The sequence below is a fragment of the Tachysurus vachellii genome, chromosome 24 (assembly GCF_030014155.1).
Source record: "Tachysurus vachellii isolate PV-2020 chromosome 24, HZAU_Pvac_v1, whole genome shotgun sequence".
In the NCBI taxonomy this organism is placed as follows: Eukaryota; Metazoa; Chordata; class Actinopteri; order Siluriformes; family Bagridae; genus Tachysurus; species Tachysurus vachellii.
The window spans coordinates 12,851,642-12,878,215 of record NC_083483.1 but is presented as its reverse complement, the minus strand read 5'-3'; the positions used below and the strand labels follow the sequence as shown (position 1 = coordinate 12,878,215).

Here is a 26,574-nt window from a genome sequence, read left to right as displayed (position 1 = left end):
CTTGTTCTGTTTTCATCTCTAGAAGCTGCTTGAACATCTCAGATGATTCTGAAAGAATCAAAACAGCACCATCTCTTAGCAGAGATGGGGGACTTGAGTCATATGACTTGACTCGAGTCAGACTTAAATTGCAAATTTGAGACTTGAGACTTGCTTGACATATATTAAAAAAAGACCCGACTCGACATTCATGACTTGAGACTTGACTCGGACTTGAGTTAAACGATTCAGAGATGGGGACTCGACTTGACTCGAGTCAGACTTAAGTCGCAAATTTGAGACTTGCTTGACAAATATTAAAAAAAGACTCGACTTGACATTTATGACTTGAGACTTACTTGTGACTTGCACGTGTGTGACTCACTCCCACCTCTGTCTCTTAATCAGTAGTTTGATGTGAACATAAACTGAAGCTCTTGACCTGCATCTTCATGATTTTGTATATTGCTCTGCCGTCACACGATTGGTTGATTGGATATCCTCAGGTGTAAACGTGTTCCTGATAAACTCGTAGGTCAATCACACAGTAGCGTTTAAAAACGTTTGACATATCCCATCTTTTAAAGATTAGCTTGAAGCTTGTCTGTTGACGGCTAAACAAGATCTCTGGAAGGATTCCAGATTGCACCTTTAAGTGTTCACCAAAGCTTGTATAGTCAAAATCTACGTACGATCTATCACGTTCCTTTCCCTACTACTGGTTGCCATGGTGATAACGTTGAACAGTGGGCGGAGCAACTAGCATTACAAACCATTCCTTGGTGCTAAAATGAAATCAAACTGAAGGGAGGTTTGGTGTTTGTTTGTAAAAATCAGCAGCATGTATCTGCATCACATCATACCAGATGAAGATGTTTACGTGTTTTCACTCCCGTTGGTAGTCGCCGCACCGAGTCGATCCACATTTGCATCGAGTTGAATTTTTCTCGTCTATTTACAGCAAAAAGTAATGTTACGCTGCAAAATTAGAGCGAGCTCGAATGGTCTCTGTATTACAATCCCTGCGTTTGTCCCCATCTTCGAATCTCTGGATGCTGGAAGGTTTCCCTGTGCTTACACACTGCCCTCTGGTGTCAGGACTGAAGTATAAACAAGATGCTACTTAAAACAAGACGTACAAAAGACAGTATAGGTAAAAAGGTGCTTTATTCGTGGTTAACAAGAAAAAAAAACTCCCATAACTGTTGAAGAAATCTCAGTATTCCGTAACAATTCTGATAAATATGGCTATGAATAAAAAAAAAAAAAGAGAGAGAGAGAACAATAAATCATCTTGTACTATTTACACATTTATAAAGACTATTAGAAGGAGTCTTAAGACACGATGGATTGTGCCTGGCACGGGTTTAAAATTAGATTCAAACAGAGCTGTTGTTAATGAAATCCCATTGCAGATTATGATTTTAATTAAACCACCTTCGCTGTGAGGCTGCGCTCGGCGATGATAAACGTTTGAATTAAATTTAGCGACTCAAAACAACAGGCTCGTGGGGGTGTTTAGGGGGTATTGAGGGTTATTGATCCTTCATCCTACAACTCCTTCTCAATAAGATAATAAAAAGCTGTATTTTTCACATCCAAACTGACCTCGACGTTGGCCTGGAATCTACCAAGGCTTCTTCTCAGCACTCCTACAACAAGCTTAATGAACAGCAGCACTTAAGAGAGCGACATCGACTGTTTAAAAGATGCCGTGTCTCGTCCTTCGTTCTTATTTAATGAAGCTGTGGTGAAGATTTGGCCGAAAAGAAGACGAAGAAGAAAAAAAAAAAAAAAAGATGAGTGACAGCGAGGAAGTTATCTAACTTGGTCATGCATACTGCTGATTTTCACGCTTCGTTAGCTCTTATTCGTCGTTATTCGACTGAAACCCCGTTAAAAAAAAAATCAATCCGGTGAAAGCAATCAGACAGATGGGTAGCTGGGAGACACGGCAAAGGAATAAATCACTCAACTATGTATATCTGGGATTTTGGAAGTCGTTTTAAATAAGATGTGCTACTGATGTGCCTGGATCGGAGACGTGTGTGTGTTTTTTTTTTTTTATAAGAGTAAAAAATAAAGACGTGAAAACTAAGAAAGTATAAAAGAAGAAAGACGCTCTCGAAGTAGAGTGCTGCTATTCTGTTCTTGGAGGTAGATCTCTCTAGAGACTTCAGGGAAAGTAAAAGGATTTTTTTTTTTTGCTTTATGATTTGCTCTTAACCTCTCATGCGTTCCGATATACATTCAATATATTTAATGGATTTTTTACAACAGCGAATAAACCCAGGAATATGCAAGCATGCATCCATAACTGTATGTATGTGTGTGTGTGTGTGTGTGTGTATTTATTTATATATGAACAGTTGCTAAAAATGTAAATGCTATTTTATTATGTCTTTTAGCACAATTCAAATGGCTCGTCGTTAGAGTGCCTCGTCGTGACAATGGGACTGAATTTTCCTGTTGTGACACTTTTTCCCCGAGAAGTAGACATGTTGAAGTGACTGCAAATGTCAAGGCTGAGAGTTCAGTAGTGTGTATGTGTGCGTGTGTGTGTGTTGCCAGGCAAATCAGAGAGGTACGTCCACGCCGTTAGTCCACTCCGAGAGCTTTTAGCTGTCTCTCGATCTCCTCGTCCGATATCCCATCTGCTTTGGAGGTGGAGGCGGCGGGTTTGTTTCGGCTGGCAGCGGGAGCGTGGGCCATCTGAAGAAGAAAACCAGAGAACCGTTAGCTTTTTTTTTTTTCAAAAAAAAAATTAAAAAAAAATCATATTTGTGACACGGCAGGAGATCAACACATCAGGATAGTGAAGCACTCAAGAGATCTTACGATGTCTTTCGTATGAAAGAAATAAAAGGAAATGAGGTGTGGTTTATGTGATGTAGAGACTCGTTTCTGGTCATTATCAAGATGGAAAACATGCTAAGAGAAATTCTTGTTCCGAGTAAATGAGCAGATAAACGCTTTATTGTAAAGCAGTAAAATATGTCCACAAAAACAAAAGAAGAACTGGGCACACCATAAAGACACAAAAAGAGACCTGGAGACACCCTAAAGACACAAAAAGGAGACCTGGGGACATCCTAAAGACACAAAAAGGAGACCTGGGGACATCCTAAAGACACAAAAAGGAGACCTGGGGACACCCTAAAGACACAAAAAGGAGACCTGGGGACATCCTAAAGACACAAAAAGGAGACCTGGGGACACCCTAAAGACACAAAAAGGAGACCTGGGGACATCCTAAAGACACAAAAAGGAGACCTGGGGACATCCTAAAGACACAAAAAGAGACTTGGGGACACCCAAAAGACACAAAAAGAGACCTGGGGACATCCTAAAGACACAAAAAGGAGACCTGGGGACATCCTAAAGACACAAAAAGAGACTTGGGGACATCCTAAATACACAAAAAGAGACCTGGGGACACCCTATGGACACAAAAAGAGACCTGGGGACACCCTAAAGACACAAAAAGAGACTTGGACATCCTAAATACACAAAAGGAGACCTGGGGACACCCTAAGGACACAAAAAGAGACCTGGGGACACCCTAAAGACACAAAAAGAGTCCTGGGAACACCCTACAGACACAAAAACAAGACCCAGGGACAACCTAAAGACACAAAAACAGACCCAGGGACAACCTAAAAAGACAAATACAGACCCGGGGACACCCTAAAGAGACAAATGCAGACCTGGTGACACCCTAAAGGGACAAAAATAGACCTGGGGACACCCTAAAGACAAAAATCAGACCTGGGGACACCCTAAAGACAAAAATCAGACCTGGGGACACCCTAAAGACACAAATCAGACGTATAACAGTATATATTTTAACTACAGGGAATTAAAATCAGACACTTTATTAGGATCGTTTCATTTGTTGAGTTCTACAATCAACTAACCATGTGGAGAACAGAATACAGGCCATGAGCTTCAGGTAATGTACACTCTCACTGAGACCTCTGTGTCTTGCGAGCGTGGCGCGGTTGTTGTTGCCAGGTTTGCTTATTTAAATATTTCAGAAAATGCTTTTGACACATGACAGCAGAGTGATGGTTGTGTGGGCGGAAACACCTTGCTGATGAGAAGGGACCTGTGTGATGGCTGGGCTGGCAGTCGAGCAAGGGTACGGTACCTTATATAAGCACTTTGTACAATCCTGGTGAGCAGAAAAGCATTTGCACTAATTTTATTTGTAATTTACATCTTTTTTTTTTATGCACTTGCCACTATGGTGCAACAGACTGTTTCCTGTACATTACATAAGAGTTACAATAAACTCTTGAATCTTGTGAACGATTAAGTGAAGCTCTTGCTGCCACGTGATTGGCTGACTGGATATTAGATATTGCTCCTTTAATAATTAACATTAAAGTGGTTATTCAACGGGGGGCACGGTGGCTTAGTGGTTAGCACGTTCGCCTCACACCTCCAGGGCTGGGGGTTCGATTCCCGCCTCCACCTTGTGTGTGTGGAGTTTGCATGTTCTTCCCGTGCCTCGGGGGTTTCCTCCGGGTACTCCGGTTTCCTCCCCCGGTCCAAAGACATGCATGGTAGGTTGATTGGCGTCTCTGGAAAATTGTCCGTAGTGTGTGATTGTGTGAGTGAATGAGAGTGTGTGTGTGCCCTGCGATGGGTTGGCACTCCGTCCAGGGTGTATCCTGCCTTGATGCCCGATGACACCTGAGAGGCACAGGCTCCCCGTGACCCGAGGTAGTTCGGATAAGCGGTAGAAAATTAATGAATGGTTATTCAACAGAAGGCAGGAATTTGTACTTTTTTTTTTTATTTTTTTTTATCTCAGCCACCTATAAACCACCACGGCACACTCACCTTTCCCGTGATCTCGATGCCGATCTCATCCAGCACCTGGTTCACGATGTCCTGAGATTCTTCCTCATCTCCCGAGTCCTCGAAGAGGTCGTCCAGCGTGTCGTTAACTGAAGAGTAGAGAGAAACCAGAGTGTGATCGTTACGTTCTACGCCTGATTGAGTTCACATGAATCGATGAAGAGGTTTTAGACATTAAAAATTAAAGGGGAAGGGAACACGTACTCATCTCTTCAGTCATCTCCATCTTGGCTGTTTCTTTCTGGAAGTTCTGCATTGTCTGTAAAGTCTTCTGAGGATCCATCTTCTTATTGACTGCTTGCATCGTCTGGAAAAAGACATGGATGTTAAATTTTAATGCGTACGGCAACCGATAAAACACTTAACGCATACATTTACGAATCGTCTGATAAGGTACGTGTAGGAGAACTTTACATGCTGCCCCGTACTTTAGCAGTAGTACCCATGGCTCCTGCCATCTTCATCTGAGAGTTCATGAGTTTGGTCTGAGTGGACATGGATGTGACTTTGGAGCTGACGGCGTATGTCCTGGTCTTTTGCTTTCTCAGTTGGACCAGCTGTTTGGCCAGGATCTTACACGCCTCCTTGTTCCCCGATTTGGCCATCTTCTTTATCTCCATCTCCTGTTCCATTGAGAAGAGACAGTATGGTTATAGCACAGTTCCCTACATAGTGTTCGTTACACTGGGGTTTTACAGAAGGAGTTATTTTTTTATGACAGCAGCTCTGTTTTATTCCTCTCATTCCATAAATAATGATTATTAGACTTTTAATTCATTAATAAGGTCAAAACATTGTACTTCCCAATCCATTTTTGATTTCATTTCATTTCAAACAAATGACTTCCTGTCGTTTCCTTTATTAACAAGACAAAAACAGTGCAGTATGCCACGTTAACAAAAAGTCGTTAAGAAAACTCATTAACACCAAATACACTACTATTAGACATGTTTTAATCTGTTATAAAATGTGTAAGAACGAGTACGTTAATATAATCCTGGGGTTTGTCTTGCACCCAGAACTGCTGGTACTGTTAGAGAAAATTAAATCAAACCGTTCTAAACCAAAAGAAGCTTAACAAACTGCTTAAGATTGAGTTTTTGGCATATCAAGAAAAGAAATTATTAGTACTATTAATAAAATGCTTTTAATATATACTGTTAGAAGTGCTACATTCTACTTGTCTGGGTATCAAATCAACATCATATGATTTGAATTTTGTTAAAAACGTCAGTAATATCTGATGCCTGAGTATTGGCTGATAAGATACTGGCTGTGTCTCAATCAGCTCTCACATACACAGAGACAGACAGAGACAGACAGACAGACAGACAGTGACATAGACAGAGAGAGACATAGTGAGACAGACAGACCGAGAGGTAGAGACAGACAGACAGACAGACAGACAGACAGACAGACAGACAGACAGCTTAAAATGGCTCCCTGAGCAGATTGCAGACTGAGGGAGCAGAATGAGGGAGCAGATTGAGACAGACCCACTAACATTCCCTTCCTTTGCTGACAGCAAACAAATACAAAACTTTTCGATGTAAATGCACCATAATTGACTCTCAACCCTCTCTTTTGTAGCCAGGATTGTAAAATAAACCCCACTGACCTTCTCTGAGCACAGATTTCTTTCATCATCGACACGTGCGCATTAATAGTTTCCTCTTTGTTCGTCACAGATCCTTCTAGTCATCGACATGCCACCTGAATCACGCATCGGGTCCGAGCGATTATCGGCTTTTGCGATTAAACCCGTTCGATTTGATCAAACTTAAACATTCGGTATTAAATAGCTACCATAATAGCAGTCTTAAATAGAATATAATAGCTTTAATAAAAGGTTGATTTGCATCATGTAACAGCATTAAAGATTTATTATAGACTTCCGGGGACCACTGGTGATCGTTTCGTGGACTTATTTCCATACAGTAACTTTCTGTAACAGCAGAAATAACAAACTGTTTCTCCAGCTGCTTCAGTGATAGTGGGAATGTGAGGGAGGTGTCTGATGACTCTCACCAGTTGTTTTTCCTGTTTTTCCAGTGCAGCTCTGTCTCGAGTGATCTGCCTCTGTGTTCCTCTCAGTTCCTTATTCTGTTCCTTAATAACATCTGTAATACATGTCAACATATAGCCATTACTTCAAATCAACTCGATCAGTTACTAGACCTCTTGATTTCTGTCTGAAATGAACTTTTCTTTACACAATGATGTGTGAAATATCAGGAACTCTTTCAAATATCCACCAGAAGTGACAAACTGGACACTGATAGCACTTTAGGGAAATAATAATAGGTTATCTTTGTGATAATGAAGTAATTTGAGTCATACTAGACCAATAAACTGAAGTTACACCCAAATCATAGCCATAAACAATGTTGTTAGCTCAAACAGCTAGTTCAAGCTTGGCTTGTTTTTATATCCAAACGGTCTCATATCGGCTATAAACTCACCATCCACCGTCTTCTTCTTGAACAGAGACGCCATAATAACTTTAAATATCTCCCAAACCAAAAAAAAAACCCACTACGAAACAAACCCTTCTATAAGACTTTCTGCTACTTCTGTGCCGTCTGATAAAATGACATACCGAACTATTTCCTGGTTCGTTCCGAAGTAGGCGGGACAAATAGACAAACGCAAATATGATTGGTGTATATTCGTGTCGTGTTTTAAAATTGACCAATCAAAATCGTTAACTCCAGAAACGAGAAGTGGAAACGAAAAGAAAGATGTTTTTGTGTTCCTCATTGAGATATATGCTTTTACAATATATATTTTTACACACACACATATATAAATAAATATATATATATAAATATATTATTAACATATTTATATACTTATGTCCAAAATGTACACCTTTCTCAGGGAGGTGCGCTACCCACAATGCAATGCAGTGGAGTTTGCGTTAAAACTATGTAACCAAGGGAATGGAGACACCCACAACACTTATTATTATTATTATTAGTAGTAGTAGTATTATTAATAATAATAATCATAATAACAATAACAATAATAATAATAATGTTATAATTATTATTGTTATTGTTATTATGATTATTATTAATATTATTATTAAGATACTAATAATAATAATAATAATAATTTGTTATTATTGTTGTTGTTATTGTTGTTGTTTTTATTATTGTTGTTGTTATTGTTGTTATTGTTTTTGTTGTTGTTGATGTTATTATTGTTGTTGTTGAAAAAACTTCAAAGTTCTAAAGTCCTTACTGCTTCAGCAATAATTCGTAATGACAACCATTTGACTAATGTAACTATTATAAAGATCAATAATCATTTACTGTTTTTATTGAATTTAATGAGTCACTGTAATCATTTATTTTAATGTTTTTAATGAAATTAAAACCTGACTAAAACACAGACTTTTAATGTGTATGTGGAGAGGGAGACTTTCCCAATTTCCCAGAGTATTGTGTAATGTATTGTTTACAGTTTGGTATGAAACTGTTGTACTACAGCCCCAAAACCTAACTGTCTAACCTGAATTAACCATGACAAATCTTTGATCTTAGGCCCATAAATAAACTATATATTTTTTAAATGTACTCAATTAATGTCTAAAACTGAAACCTGAATAGAAATCTAATGGATGAATCCTTCCCTGCACTTTGTATCATAGCACATTGCATTTGCGACTTTTACACTTTTCTTGCACATTTGAACAACATCCAAGGGCCTTGTTTGCAGAGTTTGTTTCCATTTTTTGTTACATATTTTTAATATAATAATAATAATAATAATAATAATAATAATAATAAATAATTTTGAATAGATATTTTTGCATTGCACCCTTCTACATCTGTATATATCCAGAGTGAGAAAAATGTCTCAGTAAATCTCTCTGGACATCTCACATCCAAGTCATCCGCTTTTTTAACTTTTACCATCTGACCGGCGATACAGAGCCCCAAATACCAGCACAACCAGTCACAAATATTTGTTACCACCTCCATCTATTCCATTATCACATCTATAGCACAACTCCACATACTGTACAATTTATTTATTTATTTGTATTTACATATGCATTTTTTTTTATTCTCATGTTATTATTTATTTGTCTTTGTTTTGTTGTTGTCTCTGTGTATGACACTAAAACATACTAGGCAATAAATCTCTTTATTGTGGTTTTGGTTCTGATAAACATAAATAAATAAATACTGCTCTACAAGTGCTTTGGCTTGATCCAATCACGTCCTAAGTTTTCACGCATGCGCAGCATAAGCACGAGTCCTTCGTGAATTTCCGGCTGAGCTTCGTGTCGTTGTTCGTGAATCTTCGTGCTCGCTCGGCACTTTCCGTGAGTTCCCGTTTAGAGAGTCGTGCCGCAGTTTCGTCCTTGCTCGCGTTGTTGTTGTCTGCGGTGACGCGGCGGAGGTGTACCCTGACGCGGGCTCTTACGTGTCGGACTGAATAAAAAGTGGAGCTCCGGAGGCCCGGGAGTGACGCGAGAACAGAGAGCGAGTAAGCGAGTCCGTGACCGGGTAAGGAGGAGATACGCAACGCAAATAAACGCGCGTCTAGTTTTCAGCCATGGCGTTTCCTTACACAAAGCGATCATGGCGGCGGCTGCGGGCATGTTGTTGTTTCACACACAAGCTACACCGAGCCGCTTTTAGTCAACGACTCAGACACACTAAACCTGTGGGAAACCTAGAAATATAGCCGTGTTCAAAACACACACTTTAAATCAGCAAAGTTGAGTTTTAACCTATAAATCAATGATCAAACCAACGGCTAGCTTTTAGCCACCAGGAGAATGTTTATTAGCGCTCGAGCCCGCAGCATTAGCTGGCTAGCTGAAATAGCTAACCATGGAAGAGTACATATATACATATACTGTATATACATATATGTATATATATAGCATTAGCCTGCTAACTATACGTTACAGAACAACACGTAAGTGTTTAAACTGTCCAGATGTAACATGAAGCTGTATTTTACGGACTGATCTGAGAACTGCACCTAAACATATCGTCCGTTTGGTTAAAAATAAACAAACAAAAAACACACAAACGGTTCCACCGTTAGACAAATATATGAATTAGTGACTCGTTTGTAGCATTGTTTGAATACACCGTGCAAACTGCTGATTTTATTTACGCGTGTATGTTTTATAGTTAGTCTTTTTTCCTTTTTTTTTATTTCATGTGAAAACCCGACCTGGATTGAATGACATTTATGAGGGGAGTCGTTGCGGTTCTTTTGGTAGGATTATTTAAGACGAATCGACTCTCCAACGCGAATCGACTCACCAACACGCATCTATTTTTTATATATATAATATATCGTTTGTATACCTTTAGGGTTAATTGCTACGGGTTTATATTGTGCCTTGTTGATTTTTGATTTTATTATGTTTTTTTTTTTAATCCATCTACGAGTCGATGACTCAAAGTTGCTCGTCGATTCACTGGAACGAGTAGTTCAAAAGAATCGATTCTCTATAGTGAGTACTTTTTTTTTTTGTCTGTGTGTATGCGGAAGTAAAAAAAAAAAGGCGCCAAAAGGTACAAGTCGTCTTCATGGCTGGACTTATTGTATTGTTATTGCAATTGTATTGCAATGTTGCAAAATTCACAACAAACACATTTTCTTAAATCAATAAATAAATTCACTTTAGACTACATTTTAATCCAGTGTAACTGTAATTATGATATATCCCAGCATTATATGTCATTGATTTCATCCAGCATGTGCTGTTCATGACAAAGCATATTAATACCCTGGGCAATCGATATATGGGGCATTGGATTTGGGCCAAAGGTAGAACACGTCGCAGTGGCGCAATACCAGAACTGATCAGTTTTTACCATATCTGTGCCAAGACAACCGATTTAGAACCGACCTAGACTAAGAAGTATCTACTACTGACTAACAAGTGCACAGACTAAAAGCGCAAAGCATTTGCCCCCATCATCTGAAGATCGTGGTCACTTGAAATGATTCACTGGGCGGTTTGGTGCAACTCCGAGAGAAGCACCAGAGAGAAACCCTTCACTCACCCAGATCGGTAGCTGTTGTACGATCAAAAAGTTCAAAACAACAACAAAAAAATGTTGCATCTCGGTTTACGGTGTAAATTTATATTTATTTTATGATCCAGCCCGAATATGGCACAGATCTGGTTTCATAAACAAATAATGACACTCCCATATTTAGCAAAACTAATTGCTCTAGAAGAAAACCAGACAGCAGATATCACCTCACACCTGAACTGAACAAATAAAGACTGTTATGTGACCCACAGACCATGATATTCCCAAGTGGTTTATTACTGTCCTCTGTTTTATTACTACAAACCTGATACACTTTGTCATATAAACCTGTACGCTACGGTTACAGGTCTAATGGTTTAAGGAGCATGTTTACTGCATCACATACCGTGTTAGTCGTCTCACTATAAGCAGTGATTTGTCGATTTTTCTCTCTTAGCTACACAGGTGTTAATCGTTTTTTCCCCGGTTTACGTTAAATGTTTAAATTTGAACTTTTAATAACAATAATATTGTCCTTATAGTCTTTCACATATCAGAACTTTACTTCTAACTGGAGACTCTCTCTCTCTCTCTCTCTCTCTCTCTCTCTCTCTCTCTCTCTCTCTCTCTCTCTCTATATATATATATATATATATATATATATATATATATATATATAATATGCAAATATATATAATTAGATCACACAAAACACCACTGTCTTGTTGTGTAGGTGATGCCCTTTCTAAATAATTATTCAGACTGAAAAAGGCTTTAGATTTCCACTTATTTTGACCACCTACAACAAACCAGTGATCTCTGTCCAAGTGTTTTGTAAAATATATTTGTGTATGTGTGTATATATATATAATTACACCAGTTATCATTATGCAGAAATCAGCACACATTTGTATTATTTGCCTCCAGCAAACATTTTGCTGTTTTTCTGACATTATGCCAAAAGAGTATTTAACATTTAGTTTCTCCACTGAGGTACAAAACACACCTTAGTTGACCGAATATATTTGATTTCAATTAAACATAGATATCATTTTTATTCCTCAAACACCTCATTAAATCTAAAAACACCCCAATAGCAACGTGTCCTGTTTTTGTTCTCTGCCTGGATGTTAGCTGCTTCGTGAAACACACAACACGTGAAGTGACTCGGGTGTAAATGCCTTGTCCCCTCCTCAGGCAGGTCGTGCTAACCGAGTCCACCTCGTTTTCCCACTGCGGCTTTTCTAAATGACCATGGACGCAGGAGCAGACGTGCAGCAGGGCAGCGAGACAGCTGTCTCCGAGACAGACACGCAGCAGATTGCCACCCTGGCGCAGGTGAGCCGGATGCTTCGTCTACACCACGCTGCTGGAGAAGAAGAATTAGAAAGCGTGTGTGTATGTGAAGACGATTTTCAACCTTTACTATCAGACCATAATGTAATACTGTAGAAGTTTTGGAGATTTAAACTCCGTTCTTTTTTGCTCTTCAGAAATTTATAGATGTCTCAACAGACCGAGGCAATAAACTACCCCTGGGTCAACAAGGGTGGCACTTTAGATCAGTTTGATCAGATGATTTCAGACCTTGTGTGTCATCATCACCGAATCTCTGGAGTCCTAGATTTTTAAATACTGATTTAAAAATAATTTTTAAGCATGGGTTGATGTGTTAGTAATCCACCATGAAGAGCTGTATTTCTCTTATAGCACAGCAATAAACTTTTGGTCCATTTATGTAAGAATGTAGAAAGAAAACATAACTGCTTCCTGTTATCAGTTAAGCTGGCAGATGTAAACAGTCGTTCCTTTACCAGTCTCAAAGCGAATAACTGGGTTACTGGGAAAACGCAACACGTAAAAACTTTCCCATGGTGTTAAGTGCTGACACTGGAGACTCCTTTCCTAAATCTTATTTAACATCTAAACATATCAGACCTTGCAGACCCAGGAATGTTTTGACACTGTGTATTAGTTGATCAGACAATGTTGTTAGTAGTAGTGTATTTAACATGTGTTTTGTGTGCCCAGTACCTACAGGATGAAGATCATTCTTCATTACAGTACCCTGTCATTGCAAAAACATTTCTGAACTGTGTGTGTGTGTGTGAGATGCAGGTTTCCATGGCAGCGGGCCAAGCCTCAGCCACCGGGCCCACCGTCACGCTGGTGCAGCTGCCTAACGGTCAAACGGTGCAGGTTCACGGGGTGATCCAGGCCGCTCAGCCGTCCGTCATCCAGTCTCCCCAGGTCCAAACCGTGCAGGTGAGACAGGCGAGACTTCCTGGTTTGCAGGGCTGATTTTTTTTTCTCACTGACTCAACACTGATGGTCCACAATGTCTCCCCCTCATTTGCTCTCAGATCTCCACCATTGCTGAGAGCGAGGACTCGCAGGAGTCAGTTGACAGTGTGACAGACACCCAGAAAAGAAGGGAGATCCTTTCCAGACGGCCGTCATACAGGTCTGCCGTTTTCTCTTACCCTTATCGCCTCGAAGCGCTCACGTCTTTGTAGTTTATCTTTTGTTAGCAGGATTTAAATTCGATTCTTCTTCTTTTTTGCCTTCGAACACAGAAAAATCTTAAACGATCTGTCCTCGGACACTCCGGCCGTGCCTCGGATAGAGGAGGAAAAAAACGAAGAGGAATCGGCACAAGCCATAACTACGGTCACCGTGCCCACCCCCATTTACCAGACCAGCAGTGGACAGTACAGTGAGTGAGACCATGAAATGGTTTTAAGTACTGCATGATGACCAGTTAATATCAAACACGTATTCGGGATTAGTTCACTGTCTAAAAGTCTTTCTGCTTCATTGCCTCTCTCAGTCGCCATCACACAAGGCGGAGCCATCCAGCTAGCCAATAACGGCACAGACGGCGTTCAAGGCCTGCAGACTCTGACGATGACTAACACAGGAGGGGCCCAGTCAGGCGCCACCATCCTGCAGTACGCTCAGACCAGTGACGGCCAGCAGATCCTGGTGCCCAGTAACCAAGTGGTGGTGCAGGGTGAGCAGTTTATCTGTACAGACTCACACGTGGGATCAATCACAGACTAATCACAGTCCATACACCATGCCGACAACACCATTTACTACTCACGTGGCCAGAAGCGTTAATTAATGTTCTGTAACAGCTTTTCAGACACATCACAGTTTTATATTAAAGCGCTCGTTTCTATAGTGACGTCCGCATGGAATTGTATGGTGGACGCTCCAGATAAATAGATTTAAAAAGCGTGAGTTTTCCATCATGTGAAGAGTAACATGACGAGCTGCGTACTTCTTGTTGTTGTTTGTTTATTTTTTTTTTCAATTTCATATAAGAAATAGAAGTGCAGCTGCTGAGGGAATGTTAGTAACTAACTTTAAATCGAGTACAGAATAGAACGACCGAGAATCTCAGGAGGCAAAATTTTCCGGCTCGATAACGTAATCCGAACGTTAACGAATCACTCTTGCATTTTAGACGCTATGTTCCTCTTCGAGCAGCAGGACTGAATTGGGAAATTTTTTTCTCCCCTCTTTTTAAAATCATCAGCAAGGAATCGTTTTCTGAAATAGCTGCTGGTTTTTAGACTCGGAACGAAAATATTCATTTCGCACTTTTATTTATTTATTTATTTTTTGCTCAAGAGATCATTGCATTGTAGCTTAGTGTAGTTTGTATCCTGCTCCATGGCTAATGTGTCCTGTCTTCCTGTCACGCTGCTCAGCTGCGTCCGGCGACGTGCAGGCGTATCAGATCCGCACAACGACACCAGGCACCATCACTCCCGGAGTGGTGATGGCATCGGGTCAGGGAGGTGCAGAGGAAGCCACACGCAAGAGAGAGGTCCGCCTCATGAAGAACAGGTACAGCTCATACACACACACACACACACACACACACAGGTCTGAAGCTTGTGATAGGAAAGTAGGACAAGTGTCCAAGGTAAAAAATATAAATGTTAAAACTGAGGCTGATTTAACGTGTTCTCTGAGTGTAATGCTGAGTTTCGGCCACAGGGAGGCAGCGCGAGAGTGCCGTCGCAAGAAGAAGGAATACGTGAAGTGTCTGGAGAATCGCGTGGCGGTGCTGGAAAACCAGAACAAAACCCTCATCGAGGAGCTGAAAGCACTTAAGGACTTGTACTGTCACAAATCAGAATAACACACACACACACACACACACATACACACAGAGCAGACATATTGCGCTTTTCCCCAGGTGCCATTGAGACAGTGACTCTTCCCCTTACACCGGCACCTGGGCAGCAATCTTTTCTTTTCGTATCTGTCTTTTTTGTTCCTTTTTAAAAAAAAAAAAAAAAAAGATATCGGCCTATAAGAAACGAGCAACTCTTCAAATCGAATGCCTTTATTGTGTTCTGTATAAAAAGAAAAAAGTCAAGAGCACCTCGTGACACTTAAAACTCCAGAGCGAACCAACAGACGTGTTACAAGGCAACGCCGACGCAAATACACTCGACTGCTTCGCCGTGGTCACGATTTCAATCAGCCGGTTCCCACGACGCACCGTGTCGGATGGCCACGCCTCTCTTCAATCACACTGACTTTTCGGGAGGCGCCGCTCGTCTGATATCACCACGTGGGACTTCAGCGAATTAACAAGTCAACTGTTGGAATTTCTCTCTGCTTCTGTTACTAACACATGAACCCTATTTTGATATGGAAATTCTATGGAATATGTATGTAAACGCATCAATTATGGGTTGTTTTACCATTTAACCTGCAGCTTGGCTTCTTTCTTTCGCCTGCGTCGTCGTCGCATCCTTTGCATTACAAGAAACGGGACTTTCGATCTTTCTAAATCCAAATGAAAACAGAGTTCTACGCTTTTCAATACAAGAGCTACGCTTGTAAAGCTATTTTTATCGTCCATTGTAACACATTTAATCATTCATGCCAGTTTTTATTCTCGAGTTCATCGTGTTAGGGGTTTATTCTTATCCATTTCATCTAACGGGACCCAACCCTACAGCACTCTGTTTCATTTTTATACTCGGGCCGATTTTGCTTTATACCCACGACTGGGGTTTAAAAACAAATCCTAGATTAAAAACAAAACAAAACAGGCAGCTTGTACCTGTATCTAGCTCTCAGTGCTGATATGAAAACCCATATTATCTTATGTTTCTGTTTCCTGCCATCGAATGTAGCCATCTGAAACAATATTATATGCATCCTATTTTTAAATCTGCTTCTTCTTTTTTTTTTTCTTCTTCTTTTTTTTTTTTTTGTCATTTTCTGTATGCGTTGTAATTTTAATTACGTGTTACATACACACATGGAATACAGTGAGTAACTGCCTCCTGGAGCCGGTTTTCTTCCAGCGATTACTCGTTGGTTCTTGCTAATTTTCTGTTATTTGGCATGTAGATCATGCATGCATTGAAACTCCATTTAGATCCTGTTCTTTTCTGGACTCTGTGTGTGTGTGTGTGTGTGTGTGTGTGTGTGTGTGTGTGTTTAACATGCAAACCAAGACACATGAATAATATACTTCTGGAGGTCCTGTTATAGGAAAATATTCAACTTCAGGGTGAAAGTAGTAACTCAGGTCACACCGCACTCTTCCTAATTCTTCCTTATTTTAATTAACTGACATAATTATATTAATGTAAATTCACCGAATCATAATAGACGTGTGTCACAGTGTATTTGGGCATCAGTCTGATTTTTTCTTTAAAAAATTTTAATGTTCCAGAAAAAAAAATTCTACTGGAATGTAGTAGGACTGATCCAAGATTAGGAAACACTGCCCTAAATAAATTGGGTGATTTATCTGACTCGATGTTATGACGTTGCTGTCGTCCCCCTTTGGCTGAAAGCTTTCTAAAAGCATCTGTTCAGAGGACAAGACGGACTCCTCGGACCCGACGCTCGCCATCTGAGCTCCTATTCCTGGGCAGGAAAGGATCAGTATGATGTTTTTGACTTGATTCATTTTCCAAACACGGAAAATTAAAGCGTGAAAAACGGCATTGAGGGGAATATTTCCGTTTCTGTACGTTTGCTTTATTTCTATCTATTTTGCTGTTTCTACCCCTGAGGTGATGCTAATCCTAATGAGCTGTTATCTTGTGTTTAAAAAAAAAAAAGGATCTTGGTTTGTAATCTTGTTTTTCACTCCCATTTTCTCCCTAATTTGGTCGCCTGCCAGTTCTCACCTTCCAGCCATATCTCTCTAATCACATGACAGCGCACAGACAGAGAGAGGCACGAAGCCACGATTTCAGACTGCTGTGTCACAGGGCAGAGCAGCACAACACACAAGAGGAAATCTTCAGGTTTGCTCCTTTGGCTACAGTTGGCTGTGGCATCATCTGGATTCAGAGTCATAATCTCCAAACGATGAGGCGAATACCTTTCTGTTGCACCACTTGGAAGCACTAACAGCATTTTAATAGCAGTTTAAGTGCTGAAAAGTAGACAACGCCCTGTGCTCTTAATTAGCCCTCGCTTGTGTTTTTTTTTTTTTCAGGGCCCTGCAATTAGAGGCCTCTAATCAGTGCTCTAAAGTCTCTGTCGTTTGTAACCTTGGCTTATCAAAGATTAATGCAGCTTTGACCCAAACTGGAAATCAAACAGAAATCTTTTGTCTCATTTTTTAAGATCAAAGTTTCGAAGATCAAGAAGAAAAAGGAGGAAAATACCATTAAGTAGGAAAAAAGGAACAGGATAATTTCTCCTCAGACTTACTGTAATTGTTCTCAATCATTTGAGCATCATCTACAGAAGAGCTTTTCTTTTTGTATTGAATTATTTGCTCCAAATGGTTCACATTGTGATGAAGAGTCGAAAAAAGAATTTTTCAATCATAATTCCATCTATCTGTCTATCTGTCTGTCTGTTTGTCTGTCTGCCTCTTTCTGTCTCTATCTATCTGTCTGTCTGCCTCTTTCTGTCTCTATCTGTCTGTCTGCCTCTATCTATCTATCTATCTATCTATCTATCTATCTATCTATCTATCTATCTATCTTTCTCTCTGTCTATCTGTCTATCTGTCTGTCTGTTTGTCTGTCTGCCTCTTTCTGTCTCTATCTGTCTGTCTGCCTCTTTCTGTCTCTATCTATCTGTCTGTCTGCCTCTTTCTGTCTCTATCTGTCTGTCTGCCTCTATCTATCTATCTATCTATCTTTCTCTCTGTCTATCTGTCTGTCTGTTTGTCTGTCTGCCTCTTTCTGTCTCTATCTATCTGTCTGTCTGCCTCTTTCTGTCTCTATCTGTCTGTCTGCCTCTTTCTGTCTGTTTCTTTCTGTCTCTTTCTGCCTCTTTCTGTCTATCTATCTATCTATCTATCTATCTATCTATCTATCTATCTGTCTGTCTGTCTGTCTGTCTCTTTCTGTCTGTTTCTTTCTCTTTCTGCCTCTTTCTGTCTCTATCTAACTGTCTGTCTGTCTGTCTGTCTGTCTGTCTGTCTGTCTCTTTCTGTCTGTTTCTTTCTGTCTGTCTGTCTGCCTCTATCTATCTCTCTATCTATCTATCTATCTATCTATCTATCTATCTATCTATCTATCTTTCTCTCTGTCTATCTGTCTATCTGTCTGTCTGCCTATTTCTGTCTGTTTCTATCTATCCATCTGTCTGTCTGTTTCTATCTGTTTCTATCTCTCCTTCTATCTGTCTGTCTGCCTCTTTCTGTATCTATCTGTCTGTCTGTCTGTCTGTCTGTCTGTCTCTGTTTTTTCACAGCTTTCTGTCTGAATTCTGGAGACTGTTGTGTGAAATAAGCAATTTCTGAAATACTTCATTCAGCTTTGTTCTGATATTTAATTTGACCATCAGCTTGTTTTTTATACACCTGTTTGGCTGATTGCATAATCACATGACTAAGCAAGGGGATGTGTTCTTGTCAGAGTAGCCGGTGAGTGTACTTAACCTCATTGGTGTTAAGTAATGACGAGTGTGTGTGTTTATATACATATATATATATATATATATACATACAAATACTTTGGTGATTATGCTAGATAATGGGCGAAGGAAGAAAAGGAAAGGAAAGATGCAAACAAATCTGTTCTTCTTTGCTTTATCCTGACAAATGGGGAGTTATCACATAGGAGGAGATTCTATTAGAAGATAATTGGAGAGAGCAAGAGGATGTGAAGGAGGAATAAAAGACTCTAATACAGCATCATTTGGTGACGGTAACCTCAAACCTGATTTGATTTACGGCATCAGAAACCCATTCAGATTTATCAAAACGCTTTTAGTGGATGATTATTTTATAACCCCGTGGTGAAAGTAAACAGGTTAATCCTAATCATTTTCCCCTCTGCAGCTTTGAATGTCGTTCGTAGCTAAACGAGATCGTTACGTTGAACAAGGATCAATAATAATGACGCCAAGCTATTAGTATCTCTCACTCACTCACTCATCTTCTACCGCTTATCCGAACTACCTCGGTCACGGGGAGCCTGTGCCTATCTCAGGCGTCATTGGGCATCAAGGCAGGATACACCCTGGACGGAGTGCCAACCCATCGCAGGACACACACACACACTCTCATTCACTCACACAATCACACACTACGGACAATTTTCCAGAGATGCCAATCAACCTACCATGCATGTCTTTGGACCGGGGGAGGAAACCGGAGTACCCGGAGGAAACCCCCGAGGCACGGGGAGAACATACAAACTCCACACACACAAGGTGGAGGCGGGAATCGAACCCCCAACCCTGGAGGTGTGAGGCGAACGTGCTAACCACTAAGCCACCGTGACCCCCAGCTATTAGTATTGATCCACCAAATGATTAGACCTACAAATGACCCAATACTGTGGCTCAATAATGATAATCATTTATTATTAATAATAATAATAATAATAATAATATAAATGTTCAAAATATGAGCTTTGATGAAGTATTGTGTATAAGCAACACTATGCAGTGATGAACCTTCAGCACGCTAACTAAAGCTTGTTATTTACATGAGCCACTTCCCTTTGTGTGCAGAAAGACAGCAGGCATTTATAGCCACCAAACTGCAATCTAGACAATAATCCGCGTGCAAACACACATGGCTGATTTCCATCAGCTTCCCTACTCGGTCATTCGCTAGTCACATTTGATTAGCGATCATTGATATGAACGGAGTGATTGCTTTTGCCCTGCTACAGCTGTGACAGGACCAGCTGATGTTGTCCACTGGAGGCCATATGGTAGGACGCAACCTTTCTTTCTGCTGTCTCTTTTCTCTCTGTTGATCATCAAGAAGGCAGCCATTTTTAGCCTGAGGATTGCTAGCTATTATACATTATACAGCCCAATGATCCATCCATCCATCTATCCATCCATCCATCTATCTATCTATCCATTTATCAAAGATTCTTCTTCAGGTCTGTCCCTAAAGCAGATCTTTAAGTCAACACATTCATTAATCTATCTGACCCTTCATCTATTTTGATTCTGCTCTTTCTCTTTTTTCTTTTAATGCAACTCATCCTTCCATCCATCCATCCATCCATCCATCCATCCATCCATCAACTGTCTCAGTTATTTATTTTATATCTAACTCTAAAGCAGATTTTTAGTGTCATATCTACTCATCCATCCACTTATCCCCTCCCTCCCTCTTTCCCTCTCTCCCTCCATCGATCCATCCATCCATCCATCCATCCATCCATCCATCCACCAACTGTTTAAATTAGCCCATCCATCGTCTTAACACTGTACTTTCAATCTTTTACTGCCACTTTAACACATCCATCCATCTATCCCACTGATTATCCGATAATATATCAACTCTCTCAATTCTTCTTTCAAATCTGAGCCCAGTACCACATCACCCCATCCACCCAGCTATCTGTCCAAAATCCAGCCATGCATTTCTCACTTAATTATCCTGATTCTGTGCTTTCTCCTCTCATTCATTTAATGTCATCCATCTACCCATTAGTCTGCCCAACTATCTCTTATATCCGACTATTGATTTATCTCAACTAGCTATGTGTTTGTTTGTTTATCCTCTCATCATGCATCCTATAGTCCACCCAACATAAAACCCTTCATATATAGGTTCCTAAAACCTATATATCGTCGCTGTCAGGTGGAATCCTCGTATCTCCAAAACTGTTATTTTTCAGGAAATGAGAAAAACGGCGTACCTTATCTGCAGTGCACAGGGTTTAGTCCGCGTTGCAGTGGATTGTCTTGCGCTAAATTCCTGTCCTCAGACGAGCACCAGAACTAGCGGGGGTCAAGTTTTTTTTTCTTTGAGCCCAGTGTTTTGAAGACATTTACCTCAGAAGACGTGTTGATTCGTTGCGACTCTTCTTGAGGAGAAATATGCCGTGAAGCTCTCACACGGAGTGAGGAAGAGGTGGACAGTTGAAGTGTCCAATGGAGTTATGAGATTTGCGCTCAAGCTATTTTCAAGACTTTAGATTAGTTAATAACTTGTAAAAATAACAGACCCACGTGGGGACTGACCAATAGCATCGATATGTGAAAAAATATGAAATTGACAAAGTTTGGACATACGAGGTTTCCGCCCGACAGCGACGATATATAGGTTCTGTCCTATGCTCAGGAGCGTTGTGAGAACAAATGCCAAGACAGAGACATGGCCAACGTTGGACCCTTCAACAAGACACTTAGCGCATCCTATATTCATCACTTACTGTAAACAATGATTGAAGCCTGTTTGTCTGAGTCATATTTCCTGTTGGCTGTATTTCCTTATTCTGGGATTTCATTAATGTCCCTTTTATGAAACAATTCATTGTTACACAGTTCCTACAAACAGCCTGCAAATTAGAACTAATTAAATTGTAATTAACTAACAAATGGTGTATGAATACACTGGAGCCAGCGTTCGTTTTTCTCGGTCTTGCTGAAGCAAATGACTTGAACAAGAACTCGAAAGAGTCTGTGAAATCAGAGACAATACAATGCTTAAATCCACATGCTTGGAAAGGTATAAGTAGTGCAAGTTGGAACGATTTTCTCAATTCTTTTACAAGTATGCAGATTAAACAAAGCTCACTGTAGCTTTCTAATTACAGTTTGAATTAAGTCTCTCAGATTTCTCTCTCAGCTCATTCACGCTGCTTTTGTTCTTTAGAGTACAAAAAAACCCTTCCACATATGTATCAAAATCACGTTTCCATTCATTCGAATAGGATTCATTTTCCGTCAAGTAGGCTCATGTATCCTCATTTAGGAATATGCACAGGTATCACACAACGACAAAGGTCCATTCAGCAACTCAATAAAAGCAGCGTAGTGGGCCGTGTCTGCCCGAAGTCCATTACTTTTCCATTTGGAGACGTTCAATTATCCCCGAGAAAGTGCTACGAGCGTGAAAGGACATGAATGAGGATTCAAGAACTTCATTTCACTGGGCTTTTTTTCACAATCAGATGCTTCCTGACCACCGGCAGCAAGAGAACCAGTCACACAAAAGGTCAGCCAGACAATGAACAGCCGTATTACTTATAGCTCATAGCATGAGGAACAGAAAGAAATCACTGAAGGTCTGTTTAGTCTTTTCATTTGTATGGTACCTGGTGGAATTTGTTGTTTTGGTTTTCTTTCTCAAAGATAGCAAGGAGAATTGGTTTTTGGAGAAAAAAATGACAAAATGACACGTCGTATGGTTTTACAAAATATTGTAGGAATGTTGCATTTATGATCTATGTTTTATTATAATCGGCTTACGTTTAGAAAATGATCTCAGAGTGATTGGGGAGGATTTACTGACTAAGAACTCAAAAGAAATCTAAGTTACAATATTAAACATAAAGATTAAGGATTTTCAGGAGCAATTCTACAAACTAGACTCCTCTTGCTTACAGAAACCTAGAATTATTGGTTTAAGCATAAGGGAACAATATTAAATGTGTTCTTATGGTCATTGTCTTTTTAAGATGTCAGGATTCCTCAGTAGCAAAGAACCTGGAGTGTAAACGTCTGGAAGTTTATGGAGAGTAATGATGATTTTGTATATATTTGTTTAGCTGAAGCTTTATCCACGTTCAATCCCAGGGTTTGTTCAAACTGTTGGACATGACAACATAACCTTCTGTGACAGAGCGCTAGGACGATAAAGCGACTCACCAAGAGGTCTGAGGATAGAGGCGGGAAAACATCAAGGAGAGGACACGAAGGACATCTAGAGTGAGCAAGCATAACCTATAATATGTTATGTTTAACCTATAATAATAATAATAATAATAATAATAATGATGATGATGATGATGATGATGATGATGATGATGATGATAATAACTGTATAGCACCTTTCATAAATAAAATGTTATAATATAAAAATAAGAAAAATTAAAAAACGCAAATTGCACAAATCAAGAATAATAAGAATTTAGGATACAATAATGATAATAGGGGGGCATTCATCAAAGATTCTTCTTCAAGTCTCTCCCTAAAGCAGATCTTTTAGTCAACACATTCATTAATCTATCTGAATCTTATTGTATCTTAGGATACAATAATGATAATGGGGGGGCACGGTGACTTAGTGGTTAGCACGTTCGCCTCACACCTCCAGGGTCGGGGTTCGATTCCCACCTCCACCTTGTGTGTGTGGAGTTTGCATGTTCTCCCCGTGCCTCGGGGGTTTCCTCCGGGTACTCCGGTTTCCTCCCCCAGTCCAAAGACATGCATGGTAGGTTGATTGGCATCTCTGGAAAATTGTCCCTAGTGTGTGATTGCGTGAGTGAATGAGAGTGTGTGTGTGTGCCCTGTGATGGGTTGGCACTCCGTCCAGGGTGTTTATCATTGTTAACGGTCTTAATAATGTACGCCATTTAATAGAAAAAATGTTTTAAAGTTCTCTTTACTATGTTATGTATACAAGAACTAGTGAATAATCCTGCATTTCCTCCAAGCTTACACAGATCTGTTTGCTTTCCAGCCTTAACAAGCATATCAGCTCGCTAACAAGGCCGTGACGACAGTCGGCTAGTGATGATGAATATGTCTATTCCCGAGACACTGACAAATCCCATTTTCACTCTCAGGACTCTCCATGTGTCCAGACACATTCTATTTTCTCTCAATAAGCTGCCTGCGATCCAATGCTGGAAGGGTAATTCTTCCTACGCAAACTGCCCAGAGGAGAGGCAGCTGCTGCCGTCATCCAGATATAGTTCTCTCTGCATGTGATGGGTCGTGTCTTAAATCACATACTTCTATTATACGGTATGATACAATAGTCTGTCAGAAAGATTACTGTTTCTAATAATAGACTAAAAGGTGGTGTGATGTGACAAATAATTGACTCAACATTATTCAGTCTGATAGTTCTAGGAATTTAAAGGAGGCGTGGCTTCGGGGTCCATAAGTTGGTGGTGATGTTAATTCACATTCTCTAAATGTATGGAAAAGTATTGAGGTGCTGGCTAGCCGGATGCTAGCAGTTCACATGTATCCTTTAACTTTTTGTGACATTCCTGGCTTCTTCCTGGCTTCTCAACCTGTTTGGATCCTGGTGGAAAGGTTGTTTCAAAGGCAATTGAGGAGAGGAACTATCTGGATTTGTCAGAAACACAGAAACACACACACTCTCATTCACTCACGCAATCACACACTGCGGAAAATTTTCCAGAGATGCCAATCAACCTACCATGCATGTCTTTGGACCGGGGGAGGAAACCGGAGTACCCGGAGGAAACCCCCGAGGCACGGGGAGAACATGCAAACTCCACACACACAAGGCGGAGATGGGAATCGAACCCCCAACCCTGGAGGTGTGAGGCGAACGTGCTAACCACTAAGCCACCGTGCCCACCTATGGCATATTGAATTTGTTTTATTTCAATATGCTAACCTGGCAGCTCCAGCACTGTATCTCTGCTGTGGATAGCTGTGATGGACTGGTGACTCCAAATATCTGGACTCATTTACCTGCTACATTGAACTTATACAAAAAAAACATATAAATCACAGTGAAATTCTTCACTTATCCCAGCTTAGGAAGTTGGGGCCAGAGCACAAGGTCAGCCATGCTACAGCACTTCTAGAGCAAAGAGGCTTGAAAGACTTACGTACAACTTCAGCAGTTGGTGGCTTGGCAGTGCTTGAACCGTTTGACCCACCACTGCCACCTATGCACATACATCGATACACATACAGGACTCCAGAACAGCAGGTCTTGTACAGTAGGGCATCCTGGTGTGTAGTGGTTAGTACCTACTAAAAGTGGTCCAAGGAAGGAGAACCGGTGAACCAGCAACAGTGTCAAGGGTTCCCAACTCTCCCTGATGTGCGTGGTGAGTGAAGGCTGATCAGTGTAGGTGTATACAGCCTTTAAATGTTAACTAAACCAGCAGGAATACACCCTGATTGAGGTACCAGTGCCCATCAAGTGACTATGAAGGAACAAATACATTAATTTTGATAGATCGTGCAGCCATTTTCTCTGTGACAAATCTTTATATATCCTTCAAACTTTCTCCACTGACAACCAGTATTAATGTTTTAGATCTGCTTATCATGTTAGCCATCTGGTTATGATACCCTATATCTATAGCTTCGAGCAGAATAGTTCAATTTTGCATCATGTTTACCGTGAGTAATCTCACTTCATTCCCATTTACCAGCCATTTTCTGCTGACAGTCTATCCGATTTGCTCTCTATGTTGTGGATAGTATTATAGAGGAGCTTGATGATTACTGCATTGTGGCTATTATCAGCTGCGATGACTCTGTTGTTATTGATGCCTGTACTCCAAGATCCAAACATGGTGGACATTGTCTTTGCACTGGGAGATGGGAAAAAATTAAATTAAAGAGCAAGTCAGTAAAATGTCTCAGCTGTCATAGCTGGATCATAACACATACCATCCAAAAAATTTAAATGTGAACTGTTACAGTTTAAGATGTCAGGATGCCTCAGTAGCAAAGAACCTGGAGTATAAACGTCTGGAAGTTTCTCTCTATCACTCATTTTCTACCGCTTATCCGAACTACCTCGGGTCACGGGGAGCCTGTGCCTACACAGGCTGCCATACACCCTGGACGGAGTGCCAACCCATCGCAGGGCACACACACTCACACACTACGGACAATTTTCCAGAGATGCCAATCAACCTACCATGCATGTCTTTGGACCGGGGAGGAAACCGGAGTACCCGGAGGAAACCCCCGAGGCACGGGGAGAACATGCAAACTCCACACACACAAGCACAAGGCGGAGGCGGGAATCGAACCTCGACCCTGGAGGTGTGAGGCGAACATGCTAACCACTAAGCCACCATGCCCCCCCCCTGGAAGTTTATGGAGAGTAATGATGATTTTGTATATATTTGTTTAGCTGAAGCTTTATCCACGTTCAATCCCAGGGTTTGCTCAAACTGTTGGACATGACAACATAACCTTCTGTGACAGAGCGCTAGGACGATAAAGCGACTCACCAAGAGGTCTGAGGATAGAGGCGGGAAAACATCAAGGAGAGTACACGAAGGACATCTAGAGTGAGCAAGCAAAATCGGGAAAGGAAGGGGAAGCACGCTGGCTTGTCTTTGCTCCATGATTAATGGGTATGGTTCTGAGCCGTTGACCTTGAGCTCTCAGTCATTACAGGTGGCTGCTTATGGGAGAAAAGGCAGAGCAGATGGGATACATCATGCCTTGCATACTAACATAAAGGGACATTTCACAGTATTAACACATTGGCTCACCTCAGTATTCAACATGTGCTGTGGTAGTCATTTAGAGACACCTGATGAACAGTATG

The 26,574-nt window shown here is 40.6% G+C and overlaps 2 protein-coding genes across 4 annotated transcripts; one reads left to right on the top strand and one right to left on the bottom strand.

Annotated features, from left to right (window-relative positions):
- Positions 1 to 1,129: 1,129 nt before the first annotated feature.
- On the bottom strand, positions 1,130 to 7,464 carry chmp2bb (charged multivesicular body protein 2Bb). The gene is made up of 6 exons (XM_060860683.1): positions 7,308 to 7,464; positions 6,874 to 6,965; positions 5,274 to 5,468; positions 5,050 to 5,152; positions 4,828 to 4,934; positions 1,130 to 2,691 (listed from the first exon to the last, which is right to left on the bottom strand). The coding sequence occupies exons 1-6, from the start codon at positions 7,339 to 7,341 to the stop codon at positions 2,578 to 2,580; spliced, it is 645 nt and encodes a 214-aa protein (XP_060716666.1). The 5' UTR covers positions 7,342 to 7,464; the 3' UTR covers positions 1,130 to 2,577.
- Positions 7,465 to 9,178: 1,714 nt separating this feature from the next.
- Positions 9,179 to 16,862, top strand: creb1a (cAMP responsive element binding protein 1a). 3 transcript variants are annotated; one of them, XM_060860425.1, is made up of 8 exons: positions 9,179 to 9,365; positions 12,064 to 12,260; positions 12,981 to 13,127; positions 13,226 to 13,326; positions 13,439 to 13,578; positions 13,693 to 13,875; positions 14,582 to 14,720; positions 14,874 to 16,862. In XM_060860425.1, exons 2-8 carry the CDS (start codon positions 12,111 to 12,113, stop codon positions 15,016 to 15,018), a joined length of 1,005 nt encoding a protein of 334 aa, XP_060716408.1. In that variant the 5' UTR covers positions 9,179 to 9,365; positions 12,064 to 12,110; the 3' UTR covers positions 15,019 to 16,862. The 3 variants fall into 3 exon arrangements, with proteins under 3 accessions (XP_060716408.1, XP_060716407.1, XP_060716409.1); XM_060860424.1 differs by having other exon boundaries at positions 9,180 to 9,365; positions 12,060 to 12,260; XM_060860426.1 differs by having other exon boundaries at positions 9,183 to 9,365; positions 12,060 to 12,200.
- Positions 16,863 to 26,574: the final 9,712 nt, after the last annotated feature.